Below are 26197 nucleotides of genomic sequence, written 5' to 3'. Positions count from 1 at the left end.
TTTACACTTTGTTTTAAGGGCCAAGGGGAAAAGGAAAGGGGTAGGGGAAAAAAAAAATAGAATTAGGATTAGGCCTTAGAGTAACATTGTGTTGTTTAAGTGTTCCCATTATTTATTTAAGAAAGCAATCAAAATAAAATAAAAAAAAAAATCAATAAACGCACCAAAAAAATCACATCAAATATGCATAAAAACGGCTTTAAACTTAGCAAATAATATTTCATTCAAAGTAACTATTAAATGCATTTGACAGATCACAATGGTATAGGAATATAGTAACTGCTGAGAAGTCTATTCTTTGTGTTCTTTTTCAATAATATTCGGAGATGGATGAAATCAATATAAAAAATCTTGATGTTTCAATCACTCTCATTATCTCGACACTCTGAATTTAGTCAGAGGATGTAGGGTTAACTAATACTTAAATAGTCCGGTTGCTTCCTGCTCACTCATACTAAAAGTGTAGTTAATTTACTAATTTCCATACATCTTGTTAATAGCAGTGATTTAATGATTAAAAGGTCTTCGTGCTGCCCTGCCAAACTTCTCCATACAGTCAAATGCGCCTTGACAATCTAAAAATTCATGTCGCAACATAATGGAAGTGTAAAGGTAATCCTGTCACGGATATAAAATATTTCAGAAGAATTCAGAATGAATCAAAACTTACTTTATTTTCCAGATGAAAGTGTATCATGCCAATTACAGAATCAAAGAATAAAAACAAATTCAGAAATGTACAACATCAATTACACTAAGATAAAAAGTTATAAATAGATAAAGTATGTTACAGCATATAATCTCTGATGCAAAAGCTCAAATGTGTGTGATCTACTCTGGTGGAGAAGTAAAAGGTCAGGAAGGTAGTTCAGTGTGAGTGAAATAAAACAGTCAAACAAATGGTTTCCTGATCTCAGATTAGAAATTTTACTTCTGATTTGGGGAGGGGTCATAATTGGTTAATAAAACCGCCCAAATTTTCACCACCCGCCTATTTCAAAAAATTCTAAACTGCCCAATTTGGCAACACTGATCACATTATTATGAGTTTTTAACAGAAATGAATTTACAAATTATAACACATTAATTTGAGTTCATAACTGAAACACAAATATACACAACTCTGTGAAAAACTCTTTGACATTTACAAGTGGCATAAGACTAAAACCATGTATTTATTAATAAGCAACTAAAAAAAAGCACACATGTAAGGGCATATCAGAACTTCTCCATTGCCTAGAGTGTTAAATGAAAATCAAGAAAAGTAGTGGGAAATGCTGCTAATCTATGACTGACCTGACACAATCACAGAAATCCTCTCTGAACTGTCTGTCTGCCCTGTCCCAACACAGAAATAGACCTTGACCTCACTGTCACCGGCACTGGTCTCATCAAAAAAACTGCCAAAAATGTTATAGAAACCAATAAAACCATAAAACTTCAGAATCATTTTATTCATTTTACAATACATTTGTGTTGTTCTACTAAGCTCTGGAGTGTTAACAGTTAAGATATTGAATAATACAATAAATATAATAAAAGAGAGAAAATAAAAGTAAATTTTAATGTTGTAAATAATGGGTGACCAAAGTGATCAAAGAAATAAAAAAACAGGGCTTGATCAGTTTAAAGGCATAAAAGTTATAGAAGTTAGGCATTATGACAAGTTTGTAAGTCATGGACAAGTTCATAGGCAATTCTGCTGCATTTTAAATAAATGTAATAATGGTTTATGTTTTTGAACGCACAACAGCAAAAAGTTTCATGTCCTATTTTCCACTTTGCAAATAGCTATTTCCTATAGTCAAATTTTGGGTTAATAATCAATCATCACTGACTGTAAATATGAATGTATAATGTATATTATTGTATATTATGTATATTATTAATGCATATCATTGAATGTATATTATTCTTAACTGCATTTAGGACTTGATTAAAAGTCTAATTTTGTGATTCAAAAGATAATAGACATTAAACATGTTCTCGAGAATGACATGATAGGCCAGGGTAACCTAACCTCTAATTAGTACTAATGTTGACATCACAATGTATGTACTTTTTGATACAAACTTACAGTAACATCAGTTTATTATTAACATACAAATTAAAACTGTCAGCAAGAAATTACTATAAAAGATCCAATGATTGAAAGGTTTGTCACAAACCACCAGCCATGAGTGTCATGACTGTGTTTTTCCACCAGATGCCACTGGTGTTCGCCAGCAACCCCCAGCGGACTACAGTGGCTTTAGAACTACATTTCCATACATTTCTTTCGCACACACACCCGGTCTCTCATCTACACTGATTTACAACCACAGCTTGCTCCGTTCTCTGTGATTACCTGGGGTCCGTTCTTCGTACCACGCTTAAATGATCTAAGATTATTTGGCAGATCCCGGATCTTTTCATCTTGATAACTGATCTCTCGCTAATTTGATTGTTCAAACGAGTTCGCGAATCAGATTAGAATGTCTGGATAAACTGATCTGAGATCGCTGCGTGTGTTGTGAAGGACAGATCTATCGATCCTCGAAATCATGATCAGCAATGCAACGATTGGCTGACGGCACAGCAGCGTAATGACATCATCTGATTAATATTCAATTATCCATGTGAGCAAAATTACATCAAATTAGCAGTAAACGGCTTGTTAAATATGACACGCAATAACCTTCCACATTTGTTGTGAGCTGCAGGCTTTCCACTTTTATGTGTCAAGAGTTTTCATCATGTATTTCAATGCAAATCAATGTATTTAGTTCCACATTTAGAAAAGATTTTCATTATAATAGTAGCCGTTTTTTAATCGATGTAAATAATAACTGGTTGTTTACAAAAGCGTTTTCATATTGGTAAAGGCATCTGCAACTTTTGTGAAGCATCAAATCACTGGCATATTAACTATCAAAACATGTTTATGACTGCTGAAATGTATTATTGCTTTCAAAAAGTCACATATTCTGCATTTCTATTATACACAATTTGTACTAAAGCGATCTAAAAAGTTCATATCAATAAGTTTTCTCTTTGCACCACCAGGTGGCAGTCTTTGTACTTTCATTTCGAGGGTGAAGATTGCATACGTTTTATTAATATGTATAACTTAATTTATTTTATTAATGACTATAACTTTATATATATATAGTTAAAAAATATGTACCATTTTCCCAAGTGTATATAACTACTACTGTAAGAAAATATCAGAATTCGGAACATACTTTCTGTATTATCTTTGCTTGAATTAAGCCGATCTAATCCTGTTTATATGAATTGAACCTGCTCCCGATCAGGTTTGACCTAGCAGAACTGTTGCTATGACAACAACTCTCGGATCAGCTTTGAAGAACGAAACGATCCTGGATCATGTCAAATCGTCAATATCCGAATCCAGCTAACTGAGTAATCCACGTACGAAGAACGGACCCCTGGACTATATATTCAGTCATTCATCCTCTGTTTGTGAGTTGGTCCTTGTCATTGTTGGTGTGTTGTTCCTGATCTTGATCTTGGTCTTGCTCTTGCTCTTGCTCTTGTATCTTGTCTTAGTGTTAAAGTCTAGTCCCAGTTTAATCTGTTTGAGTTGCTCGATTGTTTGTTTTTTTTGTTAATTTGTTACTTTGATTTTTGGATTTTGACACTGTTGCTGCACTTTCACATTAAAGATCTGCACTTGGATTCTACACCTGTTTTTGTTCCTGTTTTAATCCTGAAACGTGACGGAACGACCAACTCAACAATGAATCCAGCAGATAATAAGTTATTTTTTTATTTATATCTAAATTGAACAAATAAAGATAATTTAAAAATGTATTTTTGCTTCTTTCAGCGAGTCAACAGATGAACCTTGGTAAGTAAAGCAATTTGGCAACTTGTTAAATGGTAATTTACAAATATTGCATTCTTGCTGAATAAATAAAATACTCTACTCATTCCAGTTCCTGAATTTGCCCATGATAAGACCTACAAGTACAAGTATGAGGCTCTGCTTTTGGGAGGTCTTCCTCAAGAAGGTCTGGCCAGAGCAGGTATTAAAGTCAGCAGCAAGGTTCTCCTCAGTGCCGTGACTGAGAACACCTACCTGATGAAGGTAATGACTATTATGAAATGAGGAAATTGTAGGTGTTCCAAAATGAAGGAACACTTAAAAATAAAATGTTAATAAACTTAGTTATAAAAATGTTACTTAAGCAATGATATATTCCCTTACAGCTTATGGATCCTCTACTCTACGAGTATGCTGGCACTTGGCCCAAGGATTCATTTGTCCCTGCCACTAAGCTCACCTCAGCACTGGCTGCTCAGCTTCAGATCCCCATCAAGTTTGAGTACGCTAATGGTGTGGTTGGCAAGGTTTTCGCCCCAGCAGGAGTCTCTCCAACAGTCATGAACCTGCCCAGAGGTATCCTCAACATCCTTCAGCTCAACCTCAAGAAGACCCAGAACATCTACGAGCTGCAAGAGGTGGAAAAATATCCTTAAAAGATTATTGAGGTATTTTGAGTTCTGCAATCTTATCATTTGACTTTTTCTTGAAGGCTGGAGCTCAGGGTGTGTGCAGGACACACTATGTCATCAATGAGGATCCAAAAACCAACCACATTATTGTCACCAAGTCTAAGGATCTTGGATACCTAATAGAATTAAAATATCTACCCACTAAAAATGTTAAGAGTCAAATCACCTACCTTTCTCTCATCAGAGGGTCAAGAGTCTGATTGAAACGGCTACTTATAACTACATCATGAAACCAGCTGACAATGGTGCACTGATCGCTGAGGCAACAGTTGAGGAAGTGTATCAGTTCTCACCCTTCAATGAGATTCATGGTGCTGCAATGATGGAAGCAAAGTATGATTTATGTGATTTCAGTTACAGTATATATGTAGAGTAACACAAGCAGTGTTACTCCACTCCTAGCCCCTTAAAAACGAAGTCGAAGTTTCAGAAAAAGTATTTGTTTCAGACAAACCTTGGCTTTTGTTGAGATTGAAAAGACCCCTGTCGTTCCAATCAAAGCTGATTACATGCCCCGTGGATCCCTGCAATACGAGTTTGCAACTGAGATTCTTCAGGCCCCAATTCAACTCATGAAGATCAGTGATGCACCTGCCCAGGTATAATTTACTTTATTAAATGCTTAATCTCTTAATCAAAGAACTGAACTTGATATATGAAATACACAACAGTATTTCCTTTAATTTTCCTAGATTGTTGAGTTCCTGAAGCACTTGGTTGCAAACAATAAAGATATGGTCCATGATGATGCTCCACTTAAGTTTGTTCAGCTTGTCCAGCTTTTTCGCTTTGCCACCTTGGACAAAATTGAGACAATCTGGACTCAATTCAAGGACAAACCAGTTTACAGGTATAATTTTTGTGCAACTAAATAATACAGTTAGAGCACAATTAGTTATTGTGTACATATTTGTTATTGTGTAAATATTCTAAATAATAATTGTATTAGGCGCTGGCTTCTGGATGCTCTTCCTGATGTTGGTACACCAGTTATAATAAAATTCATCAAGGAGAAGTTTCTAGCTGGTGAATTTACCACTCCCGAGTTCATTCAGACTCTTGTGATTGCTCTGCAAAGGGTTTCTGCTGATCTTGAAACCATCCAAATGACAGCTGTATGTATACCTAACTAAGTGCTGTTGATACTCAACAATAACCAAACTGCATTCAAAGGCCTTGGGTCAAATTAATAATTTCTGTATCCTGCTGAACAGAGTTTGGCTATGCACAAGAAACTTTCCACTGTTCCAGCTCTGCGTGAAGTTGCCATGCTTGGATATGGTTCCCTGATTGCCAGGCACTGTACTGCAGTTCCAACTTGCCCTGCCGAGCTCCTCAGGGTAAAAGCATCTCTTCATTTAAATTAATGTCATAAAATTGCTCCTCAAAAGTCTAATTAGTTTACATGTATCAAACTCCTCAGCCCATCCATGAGATTTCCACAGAGGTCGTTTCTAAGAATGACCTTCCTGAAATCACTTTGGCTCTGAAAGTTATGGGCAATGCTGGTCACCCTTCAAGTCTTAAACCCATCATGAAGCTCCTACCTGAACTGAGAACTGCAGCTAATGCTTTGCCCATTAAAGTCCAGGTTGATGCCATCTTGGCCCTGAGGAACATTGCCAAGAAAGAGCCCAAACTGGTAAGAGTCAGGTATTGTAGAGATGAACTGCTGTAAATGTTATGCATGTTTTCATCCAATAAAAAAAAATAAAAAAAATGTTTCCTGTCTCAGGTTCAGCCTGTTGCCCTGCAGCTTGTTTTGGACAGGGCTCTCCACCCAGAGGTGTGAATGGTTGCTTGTATTGTGCTGTTTGAGACCGAGCCTTCAGTGGCTCTCGCCTCCAGTCTTGCTGGAGCTTTGAGGACTGAGCCAAACATGCATGTTGCAAGCTTTGCCTATTCCCACATCAAGTCCTTGACCAGAATCACTGCTCCTGATATGGCATCTGTGTAAGAAAAACAAATCTTTTCAAAATCTTCAAAAATTATCCTTTATTTTAGTTTTATTTATTTTACCATCACATGAAACAAGCACAAGCCAGAGGTAATCACAGCCATTCATTTTCAATGCTGGTGCAGCTAATGTTGCCATCAAGCTTATGAACTGCAAGCTGGACAGACTTAACTACTGTTACAGCAGAGCTTTTCAGATGGACTATTATTATAGTAAGATTTTCAAATTTCCTGTGAAGAAATTATAAAATTAATTAATGGTATTTGATGTTTCCTAAAATACACAAAAAATGTTCTGATATAAAACAGTGCAGATTTATTCTTTTATGTGTCCATTAAGCTCCTCTTATGATTGGAGCTGCTGGTAGTGCCTATATGATCAATGATGCTGCCACCATCTTGCCCAGAGCTGTTGTAGCTAAAGCTCGTGCCTACCTGGCTGGAGCCGCTGCTGATGTTATTGAGGTGAGTCATCTAAGATTTCTTTTCCAGATATCCAGCTTAATGTTTAAAATAGTTTCACTAAATTGTTCCTCTAAAACAGTTTGGTGTGAGAACTGGAGGAATCCATGAAGCTCTTCTAAAATCTCCTGCTGCAGATGAAAGTGTTGACCGTATCACAAAGATTAAGCGTACACTGAGAGCAGTAAGTTTTTAGATCCAGTGTAACATAATATTACACTTTTACTATAAACTTGAAAGAGCCACAAAAGTATACATGATTTCTCTCTCATCAAGCTCACAAACTGGAAGGCTTTGCCAACTGATAAACCACTTGCTTCAGCCTATGTTAAAGTATTTGGACAAGAAGTGGCTTACAGGTATGTCAACTTTGACAAGACCATCATTGAAGAAGTCATACTGGTATTGTGATGTATTTCAAGTCTTTTTACCATCTGCTTTACATCTGAGATCTTTAACTTTGTTGATCCTCACAATTAGAATTAAGCTTCTAATAAACACTTTCTTCAGATGGTTACTGGACCCAAACCACGTGCACTGCTAAAGGAGGCTCTTAAAGCTTTGCAGGAAGGAGTTGCCTTCCAGTATGCTAAACCTTTGCTTGCAGCTGAAGTGCGTCGTATCTTGCCAACTGCAGTTGGTGTGCCCATGGAGTTCAGTTGGTACACTGCTGCAGTTGCTGCTGCAAGTGTCAATGGTACGGCTATGTCTTTGAATTTCCATATCTTATTTTCCAATATGTGGGGGTCACTTCTTAGGTTTAATGTTGTTCTGTTGATCATTTTAGTTCAGGCCACCATTACACCTGCTCTCCCTGAGAAATTGGAGTCCATGACTTATGAGCAACTGAAGAAGACTGATGTTCAGTTCCAAGCTGAAGCTAGACCAAGGTACAGTTTTACAGCTAAATTCATTCAGATGAGATTTAATGTACACAAAAACAATTCTACAAAAAAATCTCCTTATTGTCTTATTCCAGTGTTGCTCTCCAGACATTTGCTGTGATGGGAGTTAACACTGCCTTCATCCAAGCTGCTGTTATGGCAAGAGGAAAGATCCGTACAATTGCACCCGGAAAAGTGGCAGCAAGAGCAGACATTCTCAAGGGCAACTACAAGGTGGAGGCTCTGCCTGTTGAACTTCCTGAACACATTGCTTCTGCAAGGTAATGACATTTCTGTTACAATTTTGTTGTTGTGAGTGCCCTTTCATGAAATTATCAATAACTATCATGCTTTTGCAGCTTTGAGACTCTTGCCGTGATCAGAAACATTGAAGACCACAGTGCTGAAAGGTCTGTTCCCCTGGTACCTGAATTGTCTCTGCAAAACTCCCAGGCATCTTATGCTGGTGATTTGGTAAGCTTTGAATACACTCATAGACATATGGAAACATGTAAACATTTGTTTCAAACTACAAGGTGGAAAGAGTTTTTTTTTTCAGTCCTCTGAGATGTCACCTGATGCTTCAGTGAGAGCTCCTGCTCCATTTGACAGGACCCTCTGTTATGCTGTCCCATACATTGAAATCAAGGGATGTGTTGAGGTGCACTCTCACAATGCTGCTTTTATCAGAAATTCCACTCTTTTCTACATAATTGGACACCATTCAGTCCGTGCTGCAGTGGCAAGAGGTGAGAAGAGAGAGAGACTGTAACATTGATGAAACTTTATTTTTACAGATAAAAGTATAATTATTTGTTTGCTGTTTTGGCTGTAGCTGAAGGTCCTGCAGATGAAAGGCTGGAGTTTGAAGTTCAAGTTGGTCAAGTTGTTTTGCTTGCAGTACTTGGCACCCCATAGTGCCACAAAGGACACGAGCAGTGGAAGTGCTGCAGCTAGCTTTGAGCAAATGCAGAAACATGTTAGTCTCAGCTTTTTGCCCATGAAGCAAACCAAAATATGCCATGTGCCCCATTTTATTTTTTATTTGTTTTATCCTTTCAGAATACTGGCTGCTTACTTTGACAAACCAACTGCAAAAGTGCAACTGATAGTTTCCTCCATTGCTGAAAATGACAACATGAAGATCTGTGCTGATGGTGCTCTATTAAGCAAGCACAAAGTCACTGTAAGACTGGAACATATGGCAAAGTTTATTTCTCTACTTCAGTACCTTCAGTGTGCTTTGAACAAAAATGTTCCTTTCAGGGCAAGTTTTCTTGGGGTGCGGATTGCAAACAGTATGCAGTCTTTGCTAAAGCTAAAGCTGGTGTCCTGGGTGAATTCCCTGCTGCCTGTCTAGAAGTGGAATGGGAGAGACTGCCAAAAATTGTAACCACCTATGCTAAAAAGTAATGATTATCAACACTAAACTACAAATATATAGTGTAGAAAATGTCACTGGTTTATCTGCATTTCTCTATTCTTTGCCTCCCAATTAGGCTTTCTAAACACATCCTCAAGGCAGCTTATGAGACACAATTCAGGTTTGAAAGAGCAACGAACAGCGAGAAAGAGATTGAACTGACTGCAGCCTTGTCATCTCAGAGGTCCTTGAATTTCATTGCTAGGATTCCAGAGGTGAAATAGTTTTCCTTCTTTCCTTGTGACTCACTCAAAGAGATATAGTAAGAAAATACAATTAACTCTTTGTGTTATTGTTTCTCTAGATTACAATGTCAAAAAGGGATATTTATCTCCCCGTTGCTGTTCCCATCAATCCAGATGGAACTTTTTCCATTAATGAGGACTTTCTCTCCTGGATTCACAAGTATATCAAGGAGGATTGAGGAATGAAATGCAATCTACATTTTCACAAGAAAATAGGAGATGTGTTCATCTATAACTTTCAATTTAATCAGTATCTTTTTGTAATGTGATGCTAATAAATACCTTGCAAGTGTACTAATTGTGTGAACTGATTTATTTTACACCAAATAATTTACACTCACATATTTTTTTTTTTTACTTTTTATTCTCTTCTAAGATTAAAAATAATATAAACCATAAAGGGGGTTAACAGTGAAGTTTTTTTCAGTCCAAATAGTTTAGCTCAAATCCGGCTTGTAGTGTTGTCTGGTCTTTATGACTTTATTTTTCTATTTTACTTGCTGTTTACTTCATATACTCTGCTGTAAACAGACCAAAAATAAATGTAACAAAATTAATAATTTCAGCTTATAATGTTATCATGTGCAGATGATCTCTCTTTATATACATGGAAAGGCATGAATAGTGTGTTTTTTTACAAACTAATACTTGAAAAAAATATTTGTATTCGGTAACAAGAAAAATGTTGTCTCAAAAGCTGCATTTACACTGCAGATCAATTCAGATTTTGTGACTGTATCCAATTTTTTTTGATGACCTGCTTACATCATCTTTTAAAAATGACTCGTATCTGATCGTCTGCTTTTACACAGCACACAGCAAAGGTGCAATGAACAAGAAAAAAAGAGCAAGTGCTGACTAACAGCTGATAATTAAAGAGTGCTCTTTTCTCTGTTCCTATATGTAATCTGTTCACAGCTTTTGACAAGCTGTTTTACTAAAATTTATGACAAAAAGGTTCTCATTTGTCCATGTTCTTTTTATACATAGGCTTTTTTAAACCTTTAGGCATCTTAATGTAATGTCTATGGCGTGATTTATGCATGTGATGCACTAATTTTATATTAGTTTATATTGGTTATGTGGCAGACATTGCGCTCTTTTACTCTTGTTAACATGCTTAAATACCTGTGCTATATGACAATATAAAAGTTGTTTAAGTCCTCCTAAATAAAATTTAGGGTTTGGGTGTCAGGGTTCAGGAGGGATGAGGGAGCGAGGACTCAAGTGCAAACAGGATGATTTATTGATAATAAAAATAAAACAAAAGAAAAACAAAAACCACCCGAGAGGAAAAATATGACACTAACAAACAAACTTTGCTGGCATGACAAGAGCAAGAGCAGGAACACATGGGGAGTTTAGACGACGAACTGGCACAGGACTGAAAACATGAGGGGATTATAAAGCAAAAGTAAATTGACACAAACAGGTGAACATGACATACTAATAATGAGTTAACAAAGAGGGTTGGACTAGACAATAGACGGGAGAGCGCATGACACAGATAGACAACACAAGCCATGCGCTCACATAACACAGGACAAGAACATGCAGCCAATGAGAGAACTCATTAACCTCATGTTCATGACAACACAAACACAACACTGAAGCACACGACAAAAGCACGTGACCACAATGTAAACACAGAGCCACGTGCTTTGACAACAGACGCAAGACACGAGCACACGATGAATGAAAACACTCACTGTGCGCTCACACACGCAGCATGCATGCTTCATCCCAGCGCCGACCAAAACCGAAACCAACTAGACTGAGACGCTGGGAATGAAACACAACGCTGCAGACAGACGAAAACACAAACACGAGTACAAGAGCGTGCGCGTCCAAGGGATGCAGAGCCCGCGCGGCTGCCTCACTCTGCGCGCACACTCTGCGTACACTCATGACAGCGAGCGCACACACAGAGACAGAAACAGGACCAGACAGGACTAGTGTCCGAGCTCTGCTACCAAAACAAGAATTTACAAGACCAGAGTGGCAGAACCCTGACATTGGGACTCTGCTGAAGTCTGTTCTGAAAAGAAAGTGTCAGACTTGACATCATTCGCTATGGTAATGAGGCACGACTCGCATTGACAGGTGAAAATCCGATACACTGCAGACACCAATACACTGCAGACACGAGAACACAGATCTGATTCATATCGTAAACATTTCCACATATGAACAAGGCCTAAATCTGATTTTAGTAAATCGGAATCCATGTGGTTTGTTCCTGCTTACTCGTACATGTGCCATATCCGGTCTGTGCCACATGGGAGAAAAAAAAATTGGAACTAAGTCACTTGAACAGTACAGTGTAGATGCAGCCAAAAAGCTGCCTTTCCTCTTGAGACCGCAGTGCAAAGAGTGAGACGTTTAGGAGTTGGGGGTTGGTAAAAGGTGACACACAAGCTGCTCCACACAGCAACAGAGAAGGCTCGCCAGAACGAAAAAATACTTCACTGTATGATTATTTTTGTACCTTAACTGGGTCCCGGAGGCAGTCTATAATCGTGTAGTAGAGTTGAAGCGGAGTTTCATCAGGATATTATTCCATTACACTGCTAATATTGTCATCTGCAATCGGGTGCTCTGTTTACGTAGCTCTGTTGTGCGATAATTTGGACAATAGACTTGACAGATTAACGTTTGGTTATAAAGGTTAAAATAATGCTTGTGTAGTTGTCGAATTGTATGCACATGTGGGAGTTATATGGTACGTTTAAAGGGGTGGTCCAGAATGTTATTTTTAAGGCTTGGTTGTGTTAATAAGATGCAAAGCAATGTGTGCTCATGTTTAACTTGAAGGAAATCGTGTTATTTTTTCATAAATCTCACTTTGATTATACACAGCTACTCAGCTAACATGAAAACGACTGTCATATTTCCTAGTTCCTCTAAAAGGCCCACCCTCAAGTGACTCTGATTGGTCATCATCATAATATGCTGTGATACGCCGATCGGCTTCACGTCACGCCCTGACAAGCACGCGCGTTTTGTGTAAACAGTCAGTCAGTCAGTCAGTCAGTCAACACGTGTCTGTAACGAGTGAAAATGGGATGCGGCTCCTTTAACTGTTTCTGTGCCTTTTAGTGTGTTTATGCGTGTATACGATGAAGTATTTGTAACACGAGAAGCGCATGTGCGCGGGAGAGATTTTTATTGTTCTTTTTCTCTCATGCTCGGATTAAGTTATTTTCTGTGGTGACAGAATAAAGCACAAGATGTGAGATGAGACCTTTGTGAGCCTGGATTGATTTGTTTTTGATGTTACACTCCAGTTGGGAAATCATTGCTGTATTTTTTTTTAAATCAATGCGTTACAGGACGTCTTTCATGCATATGCGGAATATGCCTGTGTAAGTAACATGAATCGTTCACATATCTTTTGCGACTTTATTGTCCGAGTTGTAAAACGCATAGCATAGCTGCCTATAGAGAGAAATTCTGCCGTCTCACACAGAGAGACGCAGGTGCTGGCCAAGAGTGCGTGTATGTGTATGTGTGTGTGTGCGTTTACAGCCGTTTGATAAATATGGATTTGTAACGTTAGCTAAGTCGTTAGCGGTTACCATAATTTCCCGTTGTTTACATCTTTGCTACAACACACCGTTAAAGTTAGACACTGTACATGTCATGATCAATTTTAACAAATAAAAACACTTACAGGTCATGACTCAGAGTTCACAGCGTCTCCTTGCTCCATCTTTGAGGAGATTTTAACTGAATCCAGCACTGAACTGGGAGAGATTCTGGAAGCTGTGTTTTGTCAAATCATGCTTGCTATGTATTTTATAGTTCTCTGGAACATAATTAATATTGAACTGTAAGCACTTCTGTGTTTGGGTCGTGTCATTTGGAAGCCCAACAACAGAAACAGAACAGCTCTGTGGAAACAGCAGGATGGCATTTCTCTCTCTGCAGTAACGTTACAGCGCCTCTGGCCACGGCCTTTACCTGCGCAGTGTGGGATGCGCAATAACGAACTTTTGTGATCTCACAGGGGGCGGAAGTATTTTTTGTAGTCCCCAAAATTCGTTAATTGTAGGCGTTGCTAAGCTAACTCTGTACAAATCAAGGTCTCCCTTTGCATTAAACTTTGAATATTTTACATTCAGAGATGCTGTTTATGTTCACACAGCTACATTACACATCAACTGAAGTTTAAAATATAATATCGTAGTGGACCACCCCTTTAAATTACTGTCTTTTGCAGACAGCAAGATATATGCTATAGGCTAGTAACCCTAAGCACATCTGCCCGCCACTTACTTGAAACTCGTCACATGGATTTTGGCACCCTAATAGAAAAAAGTGAGGCTGCTGCTGAGCCATTTCTTGGTCCTCCACCAGCCAAAAAAAAAAAAAAAAACTTGCTCAAGTTATGTGGAAGCATTTTACAGACAGTGCTGCAGATAAAACCAAAGTGATACTGTATGTAATGTGTGCAAAAGAGTAATCAGCAAAGGCAGAGATATCAAACATCTGTCAACATCTTCTATGCATAATCATTCATTTTCTTTTTGGCTTAGTCCTTTTATTAATCTGGGGTTGTCACAGTAAAATGAACCACCAATTTATCCAGCAAATGTTTTACGCAGTGGATGTCCTTCCAGCTGCTACCCAGCACTGGGAAACACCCAAACATTCACATACACTACGGACAATTCAGCCTACCCAATTCACCTATATTGCATATGTTTGGACTATAGAGCAAGGCTCGAACCAGAGACCTTTTTGCCATGAGGCAACAGTGCTACCCACTGTGCCACCGCACCACCCTTTATGTAATGCATAATCAAATGCACTTAAAGCAGCCTCTCCTGGTACTGTCTGCCAACCCCCCACAAGCATCAGTTCCCTCATCAGCACAGCCATGTTCTGCTAAATCCTCCACAAGCACCAAACCATCAACACAGCCACATTCTGCCTCCTGCAAGTCAAAAATTAAAAACAAAAAATGTAAAAAAAATTTTTTTTTAAATTTATGTAAAAACATAAAACCTTTGTGTCTGTTTTGTGACAGGCTGATGACAATATCAGAACTCTATCTTTTATTATTATATAGAATACAATTTTTGTTCTGCCAGATCTCCCAGTCAGGGTTTTATTTAGTTAATTTTTATTTAACACCATTGCTAGATTAACAAATAATCGGTCATCTTTGAAAACAAAATGTTCCACCGCAAATTAGTAGTGATGACTTCATGATTTTTTTCAGTGATTAAAAATAGAAGGCTTGGACAGAAAATAGGAGATGTTAAACTTTCTGCAGAACAGGAAGACCTAGATAAAATTATAAATAGCTCCAAACCAGCTACGTGTATGTTGGACTCAATTCCAACAAAATTACTGAAATAATTGCTTCCTGCTATAGGAGAACCTCTTTCTAACGTTTTCAACTCTTCTTTATCTTTAGGCCATGTTCCAAATTCTTACAAGCGAGCTGTTATTAAGCTTAATATTAAGAAACCACAACTGGACCCCAGCAACTTAGCTAACTATAGGCTTATTTCAAATTTTCCATTTATGTCTAAATTAATAGAAAAAGTTGTTTCCACCCAGTGCTCCTTTCTGCAGATGAACAATGTTTTTGAAATGTTTCAGTCAGGTTTCAGGCCTGATCACAGTACAGACCACATTAATGAAAATAACCAATGATCTACTCTTAGCTGCTGACCAAGGGTGCACCTCGCTATTAGTTTTACTCGATCTTAGTGCAGCATTTGACACCATTGACCACGATATCTTTATAAATCGCTTAAAGTCTACAGGTGTCCAGGGACAGGCTCTACAATGGTTTAAGTCATACTTAACTGACCGTTACCAATTTGTGAATATTAATGGACAGCCTTCACAAGTCAGCCCAGTAAAGTATGGGGTGCCTCAAGGATCAGTTTTAGGCCCTTTGCTGTTTACATGCTACCACTGGGAGACATTATTAGAAGACATGGAATCAGCTTTCACTGCTATGCAGATGATACCTAGTTATATATTTAAACTAAACCTGATGAGATATCTGAACTGTCTAAGCTGAGTGTATTAGAGATGTTAAAGACTGGAAGACCAACAATTTTCTTCTCTTAAACTCAAACTCAGCAGATCTCACAACTCAATCTACAATTAGAGGGATACAAAGTTAGCGTTAGCACTACTATAAAAGATCTGGGTGTCATATTAAACAGCAATTTAACTTTTGAAAATCATATATCCCATGTCACTAAAACTGCCTTCTTTCATCCGAGAAATATCGCTAAATTACGAAGTATGCTATCCATTTCAGACGCAGAAAAGCTAGTCCATGCTTTTATAACTTCTAGGCTGGATTACTGTAATGCTTTGTTTGCTGGCTGCCCAACATCCTCTATTAACAAACTTCAATTAGTACAAAATGCAGCTGCCAGAGTTCTTACCAGGTCTAGAAAATATAATCATATCACCCCAATTTTACCCTCCTTGTATTGAATTCAAAATATTGCTTCTTAGATTAGATTAATTTTTAGATTAGATAAATTAATTACATTAATTTTCTTGTCAGCTTAGTCCCTTTATTAATCTGGGGTCGACACAGCGGAATGAACCGCCAACTTATCCAGCAAGTCTTAACGCAGCGGATGCCCTTCCAGCCGCAACCTATCTCTGTGAAATATCCACACACACATTCACACATCCACTATGGACAATTTAGCCTACCCAATTCCCTTAGGGTCGCCACAGCAGAATGAACCACCAACTTATCCAGCACGTTTTTACGCAGCCCTTTTAGCCGCAACCAATCCCTGGAAAACATCCACACACACACTCATTCATTCACACACACATACACTACGGACAATTTAGCCTACCCAATTCACCTGTACCACATGTCTTTGGACTGTGGGGGTAATCAGAGCACCAAGAGGAAACCCACGCGAACACAGGAAGAACAGCCCAGCGACCTTCTTGCTGTGAGGCAACAGCACTACCTACTGCGCCACTGTTTCACCATAATAACATTCATTACAAGTTGATTTTAAAAAATCCCCTGAACTGTTTTACATTTTGTGATATTTGTTCAGTAGAATAAAATATTTATTTTCCATTCATATAATCGCAAAATATCTAGCAGTGTTTGCATATCCTTTACTGCATAGAATTTATTCAAAATGAAGTAAAATAGCATTCATAACAAGTTGATTTTTAAAAAGCACATAAATGGTTTTGCAACTTTTATTTTCTTTTTCAGTTGAATAAAATATTTTCAAATCATATATTTCATTATTAAGATTTCTTAAAAAATTCTGTAAAAATCTCGTATCGTGAACCCAATCTCATGTCTCATTGATTAAGCGCCTCGTCAAACCCCTAATAACCATGTTTATAAGCAACACCAGAGAATTAAATGAAAATCAAGAAGGGTTATGAGGAATTAATTGGAGTGCCATTTCATATCAAGGTTCCCACACTTCCTGTAAGTACTTAATTTTCAGACATACTGATTAAAAGCAACACATCATGAGGTCAGTATAGAAAGTCTGATACAGCTTTTTCAAATGTGGTAAAGTTTGGTGAAACCTCAACCTGTTTGATCACATTCAGAGAGGCCAAATATGAACCTTTTGCCATTCTGACATGGGGACTGTCACTGGACTCTTCACCTGTTCTGGAATAGTCATAGATGCCATTGCTGGTCATCTATGGTTGACCTGACACAATCAAAAGAAATCTCTGAACTGTCTGTCTGCCCTGTACCAACACAGAAATAGTCCTTGACCTCAATGTCATCAGCACTGGGCCCTTTAAAAAACTAATTTTGTAACACTGCAACATAACATGGTGTGTGCTTTTCTGCCAAAAATGTTATAGAAACCAATAAAATCATAAAACTTCATGGTCATTTTATTCAATGTACAATACATGTTTGTTGTTCTACTAAGCTCTGGAGTATTTAACAGGTAGATGCTGAATAATAAAATAACTATAATGAAAGATGATTAAAAATAAAAGCAATGAGCATTTAATGTTGTCATAAAAAGAAATGGGTGACCAACGTGTTAAATCAAATTGAAAATCGGGACTTGTTAAGTTTATAGGCATCAAAATTATTGGAGTTAGGAATTATGGCAAGTTTCTAAATCATGGGCAAGTTCATAAAGAATACTGCTGCATTTAAAATAAAGTAATAATGTACTGTGGTATTAAACGTGTGGCAGCATTAAGGTGTTACATCTGATTCTGCACTTTGCAAATAGTGATTTTATTCATTCAAAAATTTGGGTTAAAAAAAAATCAATCATCACTCACTTTAAACGTCTATGTAAAATAAAGCATATTATTCTGATCTATATTTAAGAAGTATTTAAACAATTAATTTTGCGGTTTTAAAGTAAAGTGACAAAAGTTTTTGTTTCATGAAACTGATATTGAACATGTTCTGGAGAATGACATGCTGGGCCAGGGTAACCTAACCTCTAATTGATAATGATGTTGACTCACATTGTAGGTACTTTTTGATACGCACATACAGTAATATCAGTTAATAATTAACATACAAATTAAAACTGTCAGCAAGAAATTACTATAAAAGATCCAATGGTTTAAGAAGTTTGTCACAAACCACCAGCCATGAGAGCTGTTGTGCTTGCCCTGACTGTAGCCCTCGTGGGTAAGTTACGATTTTTTAACTTAGAATCCTTTCACTTTTCTTAAAATACTTCTCTTAAGTTATTTCAAACCATTTTAAATTAAACAAGTAAAGATAATTTAAAAGTGTATTTTTTTCCTTCTTTCAGCGAGTCAACAGATGAACCTTGGTAAGTAAAGCAATTTGGCAACTTGTAAAATGGTAATTTCCAATTATTGCATTCTTTCTGACTAAATAAAATACTCTACCGATTGCAGTTCCTGAATTTGCCCATGATAAGACCTACAAGTACAAATATGAGGCTCTGCTTTTGGGAGGTCTTCCTCAAGAAGGTCTGGCCAGAGCAGGTATTAAAGTCAGCAGCAAGGTTCTCCTCAGTGCCGTGACTGAGAACACCTACCTGATGAAGGTAATGACTATTATGAAATGAGGAAATTGTAGGTGTTCCAAAATGAAGGAACACTTAAAAATAAAATGTTAATAAACTTAGTTATAAAAATGTTACTTAAGCAATGATATATTCCCTTACAGCTTATGGATCCTCTACTCTACGAGTATGCTGGCACTTGGCCCAAGGATTCATTTGTCCCTGCCACTAAGCTCACCTCAGCACTGGCTGCTCAGCTTCAGATCCCCATCAAGTTTGAGTACGCTAATGGTGTGGTTGGCAAGGTTTTCGCCCCAGCAGGAGTCTCTCCAACAGTCATGAACCTGCACAGAGGTATCCTCAACATCCTTCAGCTCAACCTCAAGAAGACCCAGAACATCTACGAGCTGCAAGAGGTAAAAAAAAAAAAAAAAACAATTTAGGACATTTCTGAGGTATTTTGAATTCTGCTATCTCACCATTTGACTTGTTCTTGAAGGCTGGAGCTCAGGGAGTGTGCAGGACACACTATGTCATCAATGAGGATCCAAAAACCAACCACATTATTGTCACCAAGTCTAAGGATCTGAGCCATTGCCAGGAGAGAATCATGAAGGATGTTGGCTTGGCATACACTGAGAGGTGTGCTGAATGCACAAAGGTAATGAAAACTGGATAATGAACATTTGAAATAATTCAAATATCTATCCACTATACATGTCAAGAGTCAAATAACTTAACTTTCTCTCAACAGAGGGTCAAGAGTCTGATTGAAACGGCTACTTATAACTACATCATGAAACCAGCTGACAATGGTGCACTGATCGCTGAGGCAACAGTTGAGGAAGTGTATCAGTTCTCACCCTTCAATGAGATTCATGGTGCTGCAATGATGGAAGCAAAGTATGATTGAGTGATTATTGAGATCTCATTTTTTAAAGCAAAGTAACAACACTCTAGACACATTCAACTAGAAAATTAAGTCAAAGTTTCAGAAATAATGATTTGTTTCAGACAAACCTTGGCTTTTGTTGAGATTGAGAAGACCCCTGTCGTTCCATTCAAAGCTGATTACATGCATCGTGGATCCCTGCAGTACGAGTTTGCAACTGAGATTCTTCAGACCCCCATTCAACTCATGAAGATCAGTGATGCACCTGCCCAGGTATAATTCACAGCATAAAATGCTTAATTTCTTAGTTTATGCACTTGATATATGATCCTTTTTGTAATTTTCCTAGATTGTCGAGGTCCTGAAGCACTTGGTTGCAAACAATAAAGACATGGTCCATGATGATGCTCCACTTAAGTTTGTTCAACTCGTCCAGCTCTTGCGTGTTGCCACCTTGGAGAAAATTGAGGCTATCTGGTCTCAGTTCAAGGACAAACCAGTTTACAGGTATAATTTGTTTACAATAAATTAATACAGTTTGAGCACAATTTGTCATTGTGAATATGTTTTAAATAATAATTTCCTCAGGCGCTGGCTTCTGGATGCTCTTCCTGCTGTTGGTACACCAGTCATTATAAAATTCATCAAGGAGAAGTTTCTAGCTGGTGAATTTACAACTCCCGAGTTCATTCAGACTCTTGTGATTGCTCTGCAAAGGGTTTCTGCTGATCTTGAAACCATCCAAATGACAGCTGTATGTATTTCTAACTAAGTGCTGTTGATTAAATATTCTCAACAATAATCAAACTGCATTCAAAGGGCTTGGGCCAAATTAATAATTTCTGTTACCTACTAAACAGAGTTTGGCTATGCACGAGAAATTTTCCACTGTTCCAGCTCTGCGTGAAGTTGCCATGCTTGGATATGGTTCCCTGATTGCCAGGCACTGTATTGCAGTTCCCACTTGCCCTGCCGAGCTCCTCAGGGTAAAAGCATCTCTACATCTAAATTTGTACCATGAAATTGCTCTTCAAAAGCTTAATTTTTATACATCTTAAACTCCTCAGCCCATCCATGAGATTGCTACAGAGGCCGTTTCTAAGAATGACATTCCTGAAATCACTTTGGCTCTGAAAGTTATGGGCAATGCTGGTCACCCTTCAAGTCTTAAACCCATCATGAAGCTCCTACCTGGACTGAGAACTGCAGCTAATGCTCTGCCCGTTAGAGTCCAGGTTGATGCCATCTTGGCCCTGAGAAACATTGCCAAGAAAGAACCCAAACTGGTAAGAGTCAGGTATTGTAGATATGAACTGTTGTAATTGTTATGCATGTTTTCTTCCAATAAACACACTTGGTTTTCTTTCTCAGGTTCAGCCTATTGCCCTGCAGCTTGTTTTGGACAGGGCTCTCCACCCAGAGGTTCGTATGGTTGCTTGTATTGTGCTGTTTGAGGCCGAGCCTTCAGTGGCTCTCATCTCCAGTCTTGCTGGAGCTTTGAGGACTGAGCCAAACATGCATGTTGCAAGCTTTGCCTATTCCCACATCAAGTCCTTGACCAGAATCACTGCTCCTGATATGGCATCTGTGTAAGAAAAACAAATAATTTCTAATTTTGGCATCACACGAAATGAGCCCAAGCCTGATTTAATCATGTTTATTCATTTTCAGTGCTGGTGCAGCTAATGTTGCCATCAAGCTTATGAACTGCAAGCTGGACAGACTTAACTACCGTTACAGCAGAGCTTTTAAGATGGACTATTATTATAGTAAGACTTTCAATTTCTATGAGGAAATTAACATATGCATTAAAATTGTTCTGATATAAAACATTGCAAACTTATTCTTATCTTTGTCCATTAAGCTCCTCTAATGATTGGAGCTGCTGGTAGTGCCTATATGATCAATGATGCTGCCACCATCCTGCCCAGAGCTGTTGTAGCTAAAGCTCGTGCCTACCTGGCTGGAGCCGCTGCTGATGTTGTTGAGGTGAACCCTTTAAGATTTATTTTCCAGATATCAGAATCACTGTTTAAATCTGTTTAATACAGTTTCACTAAATTGCTCCTTTTAAACAGTTTGGTGTGAGAACTGGAGGAATCCATGAAGCTCTTCTAAAATCTCCTGCTGCAGATGAAAGTGTTGACCGTATCACAAAGATTAAGCGTACACTGAGAGCAGTAAGTTTTAAGCTCCAGTGTATCTTAATTTTACACTTTTACTATAAACTTGAACTAGGCAAAAAGTATACATGATTTCTCTCTCATCAAGCTCACAAACTGGAAGGCCTTGCCAACTGATAAACCACTTGCTTCAGCCTATGTTAAAGTATTTGGACAAGAAGTGGCTTATGTCAACTTTGACAAGACCATCATTGAAGAAGCCATACCGGTATAGTAATTTCTTACCATATGCTTGATATCTGATGTCTTTAACTCTTTAACTGATTCTCACAATTAGAATTAAGCTTCTAATAAACACTATCCTCAGATGGTTACTGGACCCAAACCACGTGCATTGCTGAAGGAGGCTCTTAAAGCTTTGCAGGAAGGCATTGCATTCCAGTATGCCAAACCTCTGCTTGCAGCTGAAGTGCGTCGTATCTTGCCAACTGCAGTTGGTGTGCCCATGGAGTTCAGTTTGTACACTGCTGCTGTTGCTGCTGCAAGTGTCAATGGTAAGGCTTTGTTTTAGAATTTCTATTTTAATTTGTCAAATATGTGGGGGTCACTTCTTAAGTTTGATGTCATTCTGTTTACCCTTTAAGTTCAGGCCACCGTTACACCTGCTCTCCCTGAGAAATTGGAGTCCATGACTTATGAGCAACTTAAGAAGACTGATGTTCAGTTCCAAGCTGAAGCTAGACCAAGGTACAGTTTTACAGCTACATTCATTTAGATGAGATGTAATGTACACAACAACAATTCTACAAAGAATCTCCTTATTTTTTTATTTCAGTGTTGCTCTCCAGACATTTGCTGTGATGGGAGTTAACACTGCCTTCATCCAAGCTGCTGTTATGGCGAGAGGAAAGATCCGTACAATTGCCCCCGGAAAAGTGGCAGCAAGAGCAGACATTCTCAAGGGCAACTACAAGGTGGAGGCTCTGCCTGTTGATCTTCCTGAACACATTGCATCTGCAAGGTAATGACATTTCTGTAAAGATTTTTTGTTGTTGTGAACACCCATTCCTGATATGATCAATAACTATCATGCTTTTGCAGCTTTGAGACTCTTGCCGTGGTCAGAAACATTGAAGATCACAGTGCTGAAAGGTCTGTTCCCTTTGTACCTGAATTGTCTCTGCAAAACTCCCAGGCATCTTATGCTGGTGATTTGGTAAGCTTTAAATGCACACATAGATATTCACATTAGATGTCGCCTACACTGTTGTTGTCTATTGGAAGGAATGTGTCAATAGAGCCGACATTTTTGTACTGTGACCAACGAAAGAGATATATACACATATCTACATATATCTATGACTGGGAATTTTCCCGATTATCGATATTCAAACATTTTTTTTAATAACAAAAATTATCACGTTACATCACTTTTCTACGTCAGTGGGCATTTCCAACAAAGAGTGTGTGTTTGTGTACATGGAAATGTATTATCCACCCTCCTTGTTAAATTTAATATAATCCATTCTGATGGAGCTATTTGTTTGTAAATGAATCCCTGTTATGAATGACTCGTTCACTTAGCCAACAATAATACAGGTTTCTGGAACAGCAGTGTCTAATTGTCATATGTCCTTTTCATTGTTTGTTTATTTTATTCAACAAAACTAGCAAAAGCCTAGAATTTAGTGCAAGTTGGTGCTACTTTGCCATATGGTGAATGCAGTAACTGACTGTATTATCATCAATAACGTGACTTGTTTAGCTTAAAAGTTCGAAATGAAACTAAATCTTACCTATGAAATATGCCTTTGAGCTATGTTTTTCTTGTTTGCTCAATACCACACCCGTACACAGCGCTAGAGTGCAGCATCTTCACATTGGCACACTGTCTTGACTAGTGTGGTTAAATGACATTTGTCCTGGGAGCACTGTACAAATGTGGCGGTGCTATTTATGCATGCTTAGGGTTCGTGTGCGATATCTAGTGTATATATCTATAACATAGACATATGGAAACATGCAGACATTTGCTTCAAATTCCAAGGTGGAGAGATATCAATGGATTATTTTTTTTTAGTCCTCCGAGGTGTCACCTGATGCTTCAGTGAGAGCTCCTGCTCCATTTGACAGGACCCTCTGTTATGCTGTCCCATACATTGAAATCAAGGGATGTGTTGAGGTGCACTCTCACAATGCTGCTTTTATCAGAAATTCCACTCTTTTCTACATAATTGGACACCACACAGCCCGTGCTGCCGTTTCAAGAGGTGAGAAATAGAGCTTATTACACTTATGATTAAAATTTTATTTATTTTTTTTTTAGATAAAACTTAAATAATTTGTTTGTTTTTCTGGTTGTAGCTGAAGGTCCTGCAGTTGAAAGACTTGAGTTTGAAGTTCAAGTTGGTCCTAGAGCTGCTGAGAGGCTTCTTAAGCAAATCAACATCATTGATGATGATACTCCTGAAGGACAAGCTTTCTTGTTGAAACTGAGGGAAATCCTGGACACTGAAGCTAAAAATGCACCCGTCTCTTCAGAAAGCAGCAGCAGCAGCAGTCGCAACAGCCGCAGCACCAGTAGCAGCAGCACCAGCACTAGCAGCAGCGGCAGCAGCAGCAGCAGCAGCAGCAGCAGCTCAAGCTCATCCATGTCCAGCTCTCGCATGTCTAAGGTAAAGACATGGGAAGTATTGTATAAAGCAGCCAAAATCTGTCTTAAAAAAAACAATAATAATAAAATAAATTAATAAAAATTGTATGTATTTTTAGACTGCCACCATAATGGAGCCTTTTAGGAAATTCCACAAAGATCGGGTAACTGTTCAAAACTCTATTGTTACTATTGATACTTAATTTTTGGGTTTCTTCAAAACTCACTAAGTTTTTTTTTTTTTTTCTGTCAGTACTTGGCACCCCATAGTGCCACAAAGGATACTAGCAGTGGAAGCGCTGCAGCTAGCTTTGAACAAATGCAGAAAAAGGTTAGTCTTAGCTCTTTGTCTATGAAACAAAACCCAAATAATATGTATGCTCCATTTTATGTTATATTAATGTTTTTTTTTTTTTTGCTTTTGCTTTCAGAATAGATTCCTTGGAAATGATATTCCACCTGTGTTTGCTATCATCGCCCGTGCTGTTAGAGCTGACCAGAAGCTTCTGGGCTACCAACTGGCTGCTTACTTTGACAAACCAACTGCAAGAGTGCAACTCATAGCTTCCTCCATTGCAGAAAACGACAACATGAAGATCTGTGCTGATGGTGCTCTGCTGAGCAAGCACAAAGTTACTGTAAGACTGGAACATATGGCAAAATGTATTTCTCTACTTCAGTACCATTCTTTGAACTCAAATGTGATTTCAGGCCAAGTTTTCTTGGGGTGCGGAGTGCAAACAGTATGCAGTCTTTGCTAAAGCTGAAGCTGGTGTCCTGGGTGAATACCCTGCTGCACGTCTAGAAGTGGAATGGGAGAGACTGCCAAAAATTGCCTCCACCTATGCCAAAAAGTAATGATTATCAGCACTGCACAACAAATATATAGTGTAGAAAATGTCTTGGGTATAATTATTTGCTCCTCTCTGCCCTTCCTCCTGCAATTAGGGTGTCTAAGTACATCCTTAATGCAGCTTATGACACAGGATTCAGGTTTGAAAGAGCAACGAACAGCGAGAAAGAGATTGAACTGACTGCAGCCTTGCCATCTCAGAAGTCCTTGAATGTCATTGCTAGGATTCCAGAGGTGATAAAGTTTTACTCAAAATTTAGATTTAGATTTAAAGATTTATTAAGAAAATACTTACTCTTTGTGTTACTATTTCTCTAGATCACAATGTCAAGAAGGGATATTTACCTCCCCGTCACTGTTCCCATCAATCCAGACGGTACTTTCACCATTGATAAGGATTTTCTCTCCTGGATTCACAAATATATCAATGAGGATTGAAAAATTAATAACATTCTACATTTTCACAAGAAAATATGAGATGTGTTGATGCAGAACTGTCAGTTTAACTAATATCTGCTAATTGTTGAGATGTTTGTAACATGATGCTAATAAATTACCTGCAAGTGTAAGAATCGTGTGAACTGCTTTTATTCATTCACTTATTCTTTTTTTTTTTTTGCTTAGTCCCTTTATTTATCAGGGGTCGTCACAGTAAAATGAACCAACAACTTATCCACCATATGTTTTATGCAGCGGATACCCTTACAGCTGCAACCCATCACTGGGAATGAACTGCTTTCATTTTGCACCAAACAATTTTCACTCTTAGTTTTTTCTTCTTTTGTCCTACAAAATAAGATTCAAACATATTCAAAATATATGATTTAAAGATAAACAATATCACCTTGAAGGTGCGAGTTTTCTTTTTAACCCATATTCACATCTAACTTGCAGTGTTTTCTGATGACAATTACCCCAAACAACTTCATTTCTTTAAATAATGAGATTTCGGAGGAGTAAAGATGGCGGCGTGAGTGGTCGGAAAGTTTCTTTGCACTTATTGAGTGAAGTGACTTGAAAAATCCCATTTTCGATCCTTAGTAAACAACATGCCGAGAAATAAAAAAAGCAGCTGATATTACAGAGGATGTGAGCAACACGCAGAGTGGTGACGGCGCCATGTCGGACCAGGGAGATATCAGAAAACTCCTCGGCGGTATTAGATCAGAGGAAGCCGTGCTCAGAGTGG

The 26197-nt window shown here is 38.1% G+C and overlaps 1 protein-coding gene and 1 pseudogene across 1 annotated transcript; both read left to right on the top strand.

Annotated features, from left to right (window-relative positions):
• Window positions 1–3461: 3461 nt before the first annotated feature.
• Window positions 3462–10736, top strand: LOC100330641 (vitellogenin-like; annotated as a pseudogene).
• Window positions 10737–18087: 7351 nt separating this feature from the next.
• Window positions 18088–25577, top strand: vtg4 (vitellogenin 4). The gene is given in 28 exon segments (NM_001045294.2): window positions 18088–18141; window positions 18269–18289; window positions 18378–18529; window positions 18652–18903; window positions 18987–19148; window positions 19242–19390; window positions 19502–19652; window positions 19729–19886; window positions 19968–20133; window positions 20240–20365; window positions 20447–20665; window positions 20751–20968; window positions 21051–21148; window positions 21244–21368; window positions 21458–21559; window positions 21651–21770; window positions 21870–22056; window positions 22147–22249; window positions 22338–22523; window positions 22604–22718; window positions 23583–23772; window positions 23867–24177; window positions 24275–24319; window positions 24409–24486; window positions 24587–24793; window positions 24867–25009; window positions 25104–25242; window positions 25327–25577. Coding segments are annotated over 28 exon segments (4083 nt in total). The 5' UTR covers window positions 18088–18101; the 3' UTR covers window positions 25447–25577.
• Window positions 25578–26197: the final 620 nt, after the last annotated feature.

The sequence above is a fragment of the Danio rerio genome, chromosome 22 (assembly GCF_049306965.1).
Source record: "Danio rerio strain Tuebingen ecotype United States chromosome 22, GRCz12tu, whole genome shotgun sequence".
Classification (NCBI taxonomy): Eukaryota; Metazoa; Chordata; class Actinopteri; order Cypriniformes; family Danionidae; genus Danio; species Danio rerio.
This window is presented reverse-complemented; position numbering and strand designations above follow the sequence as displayed.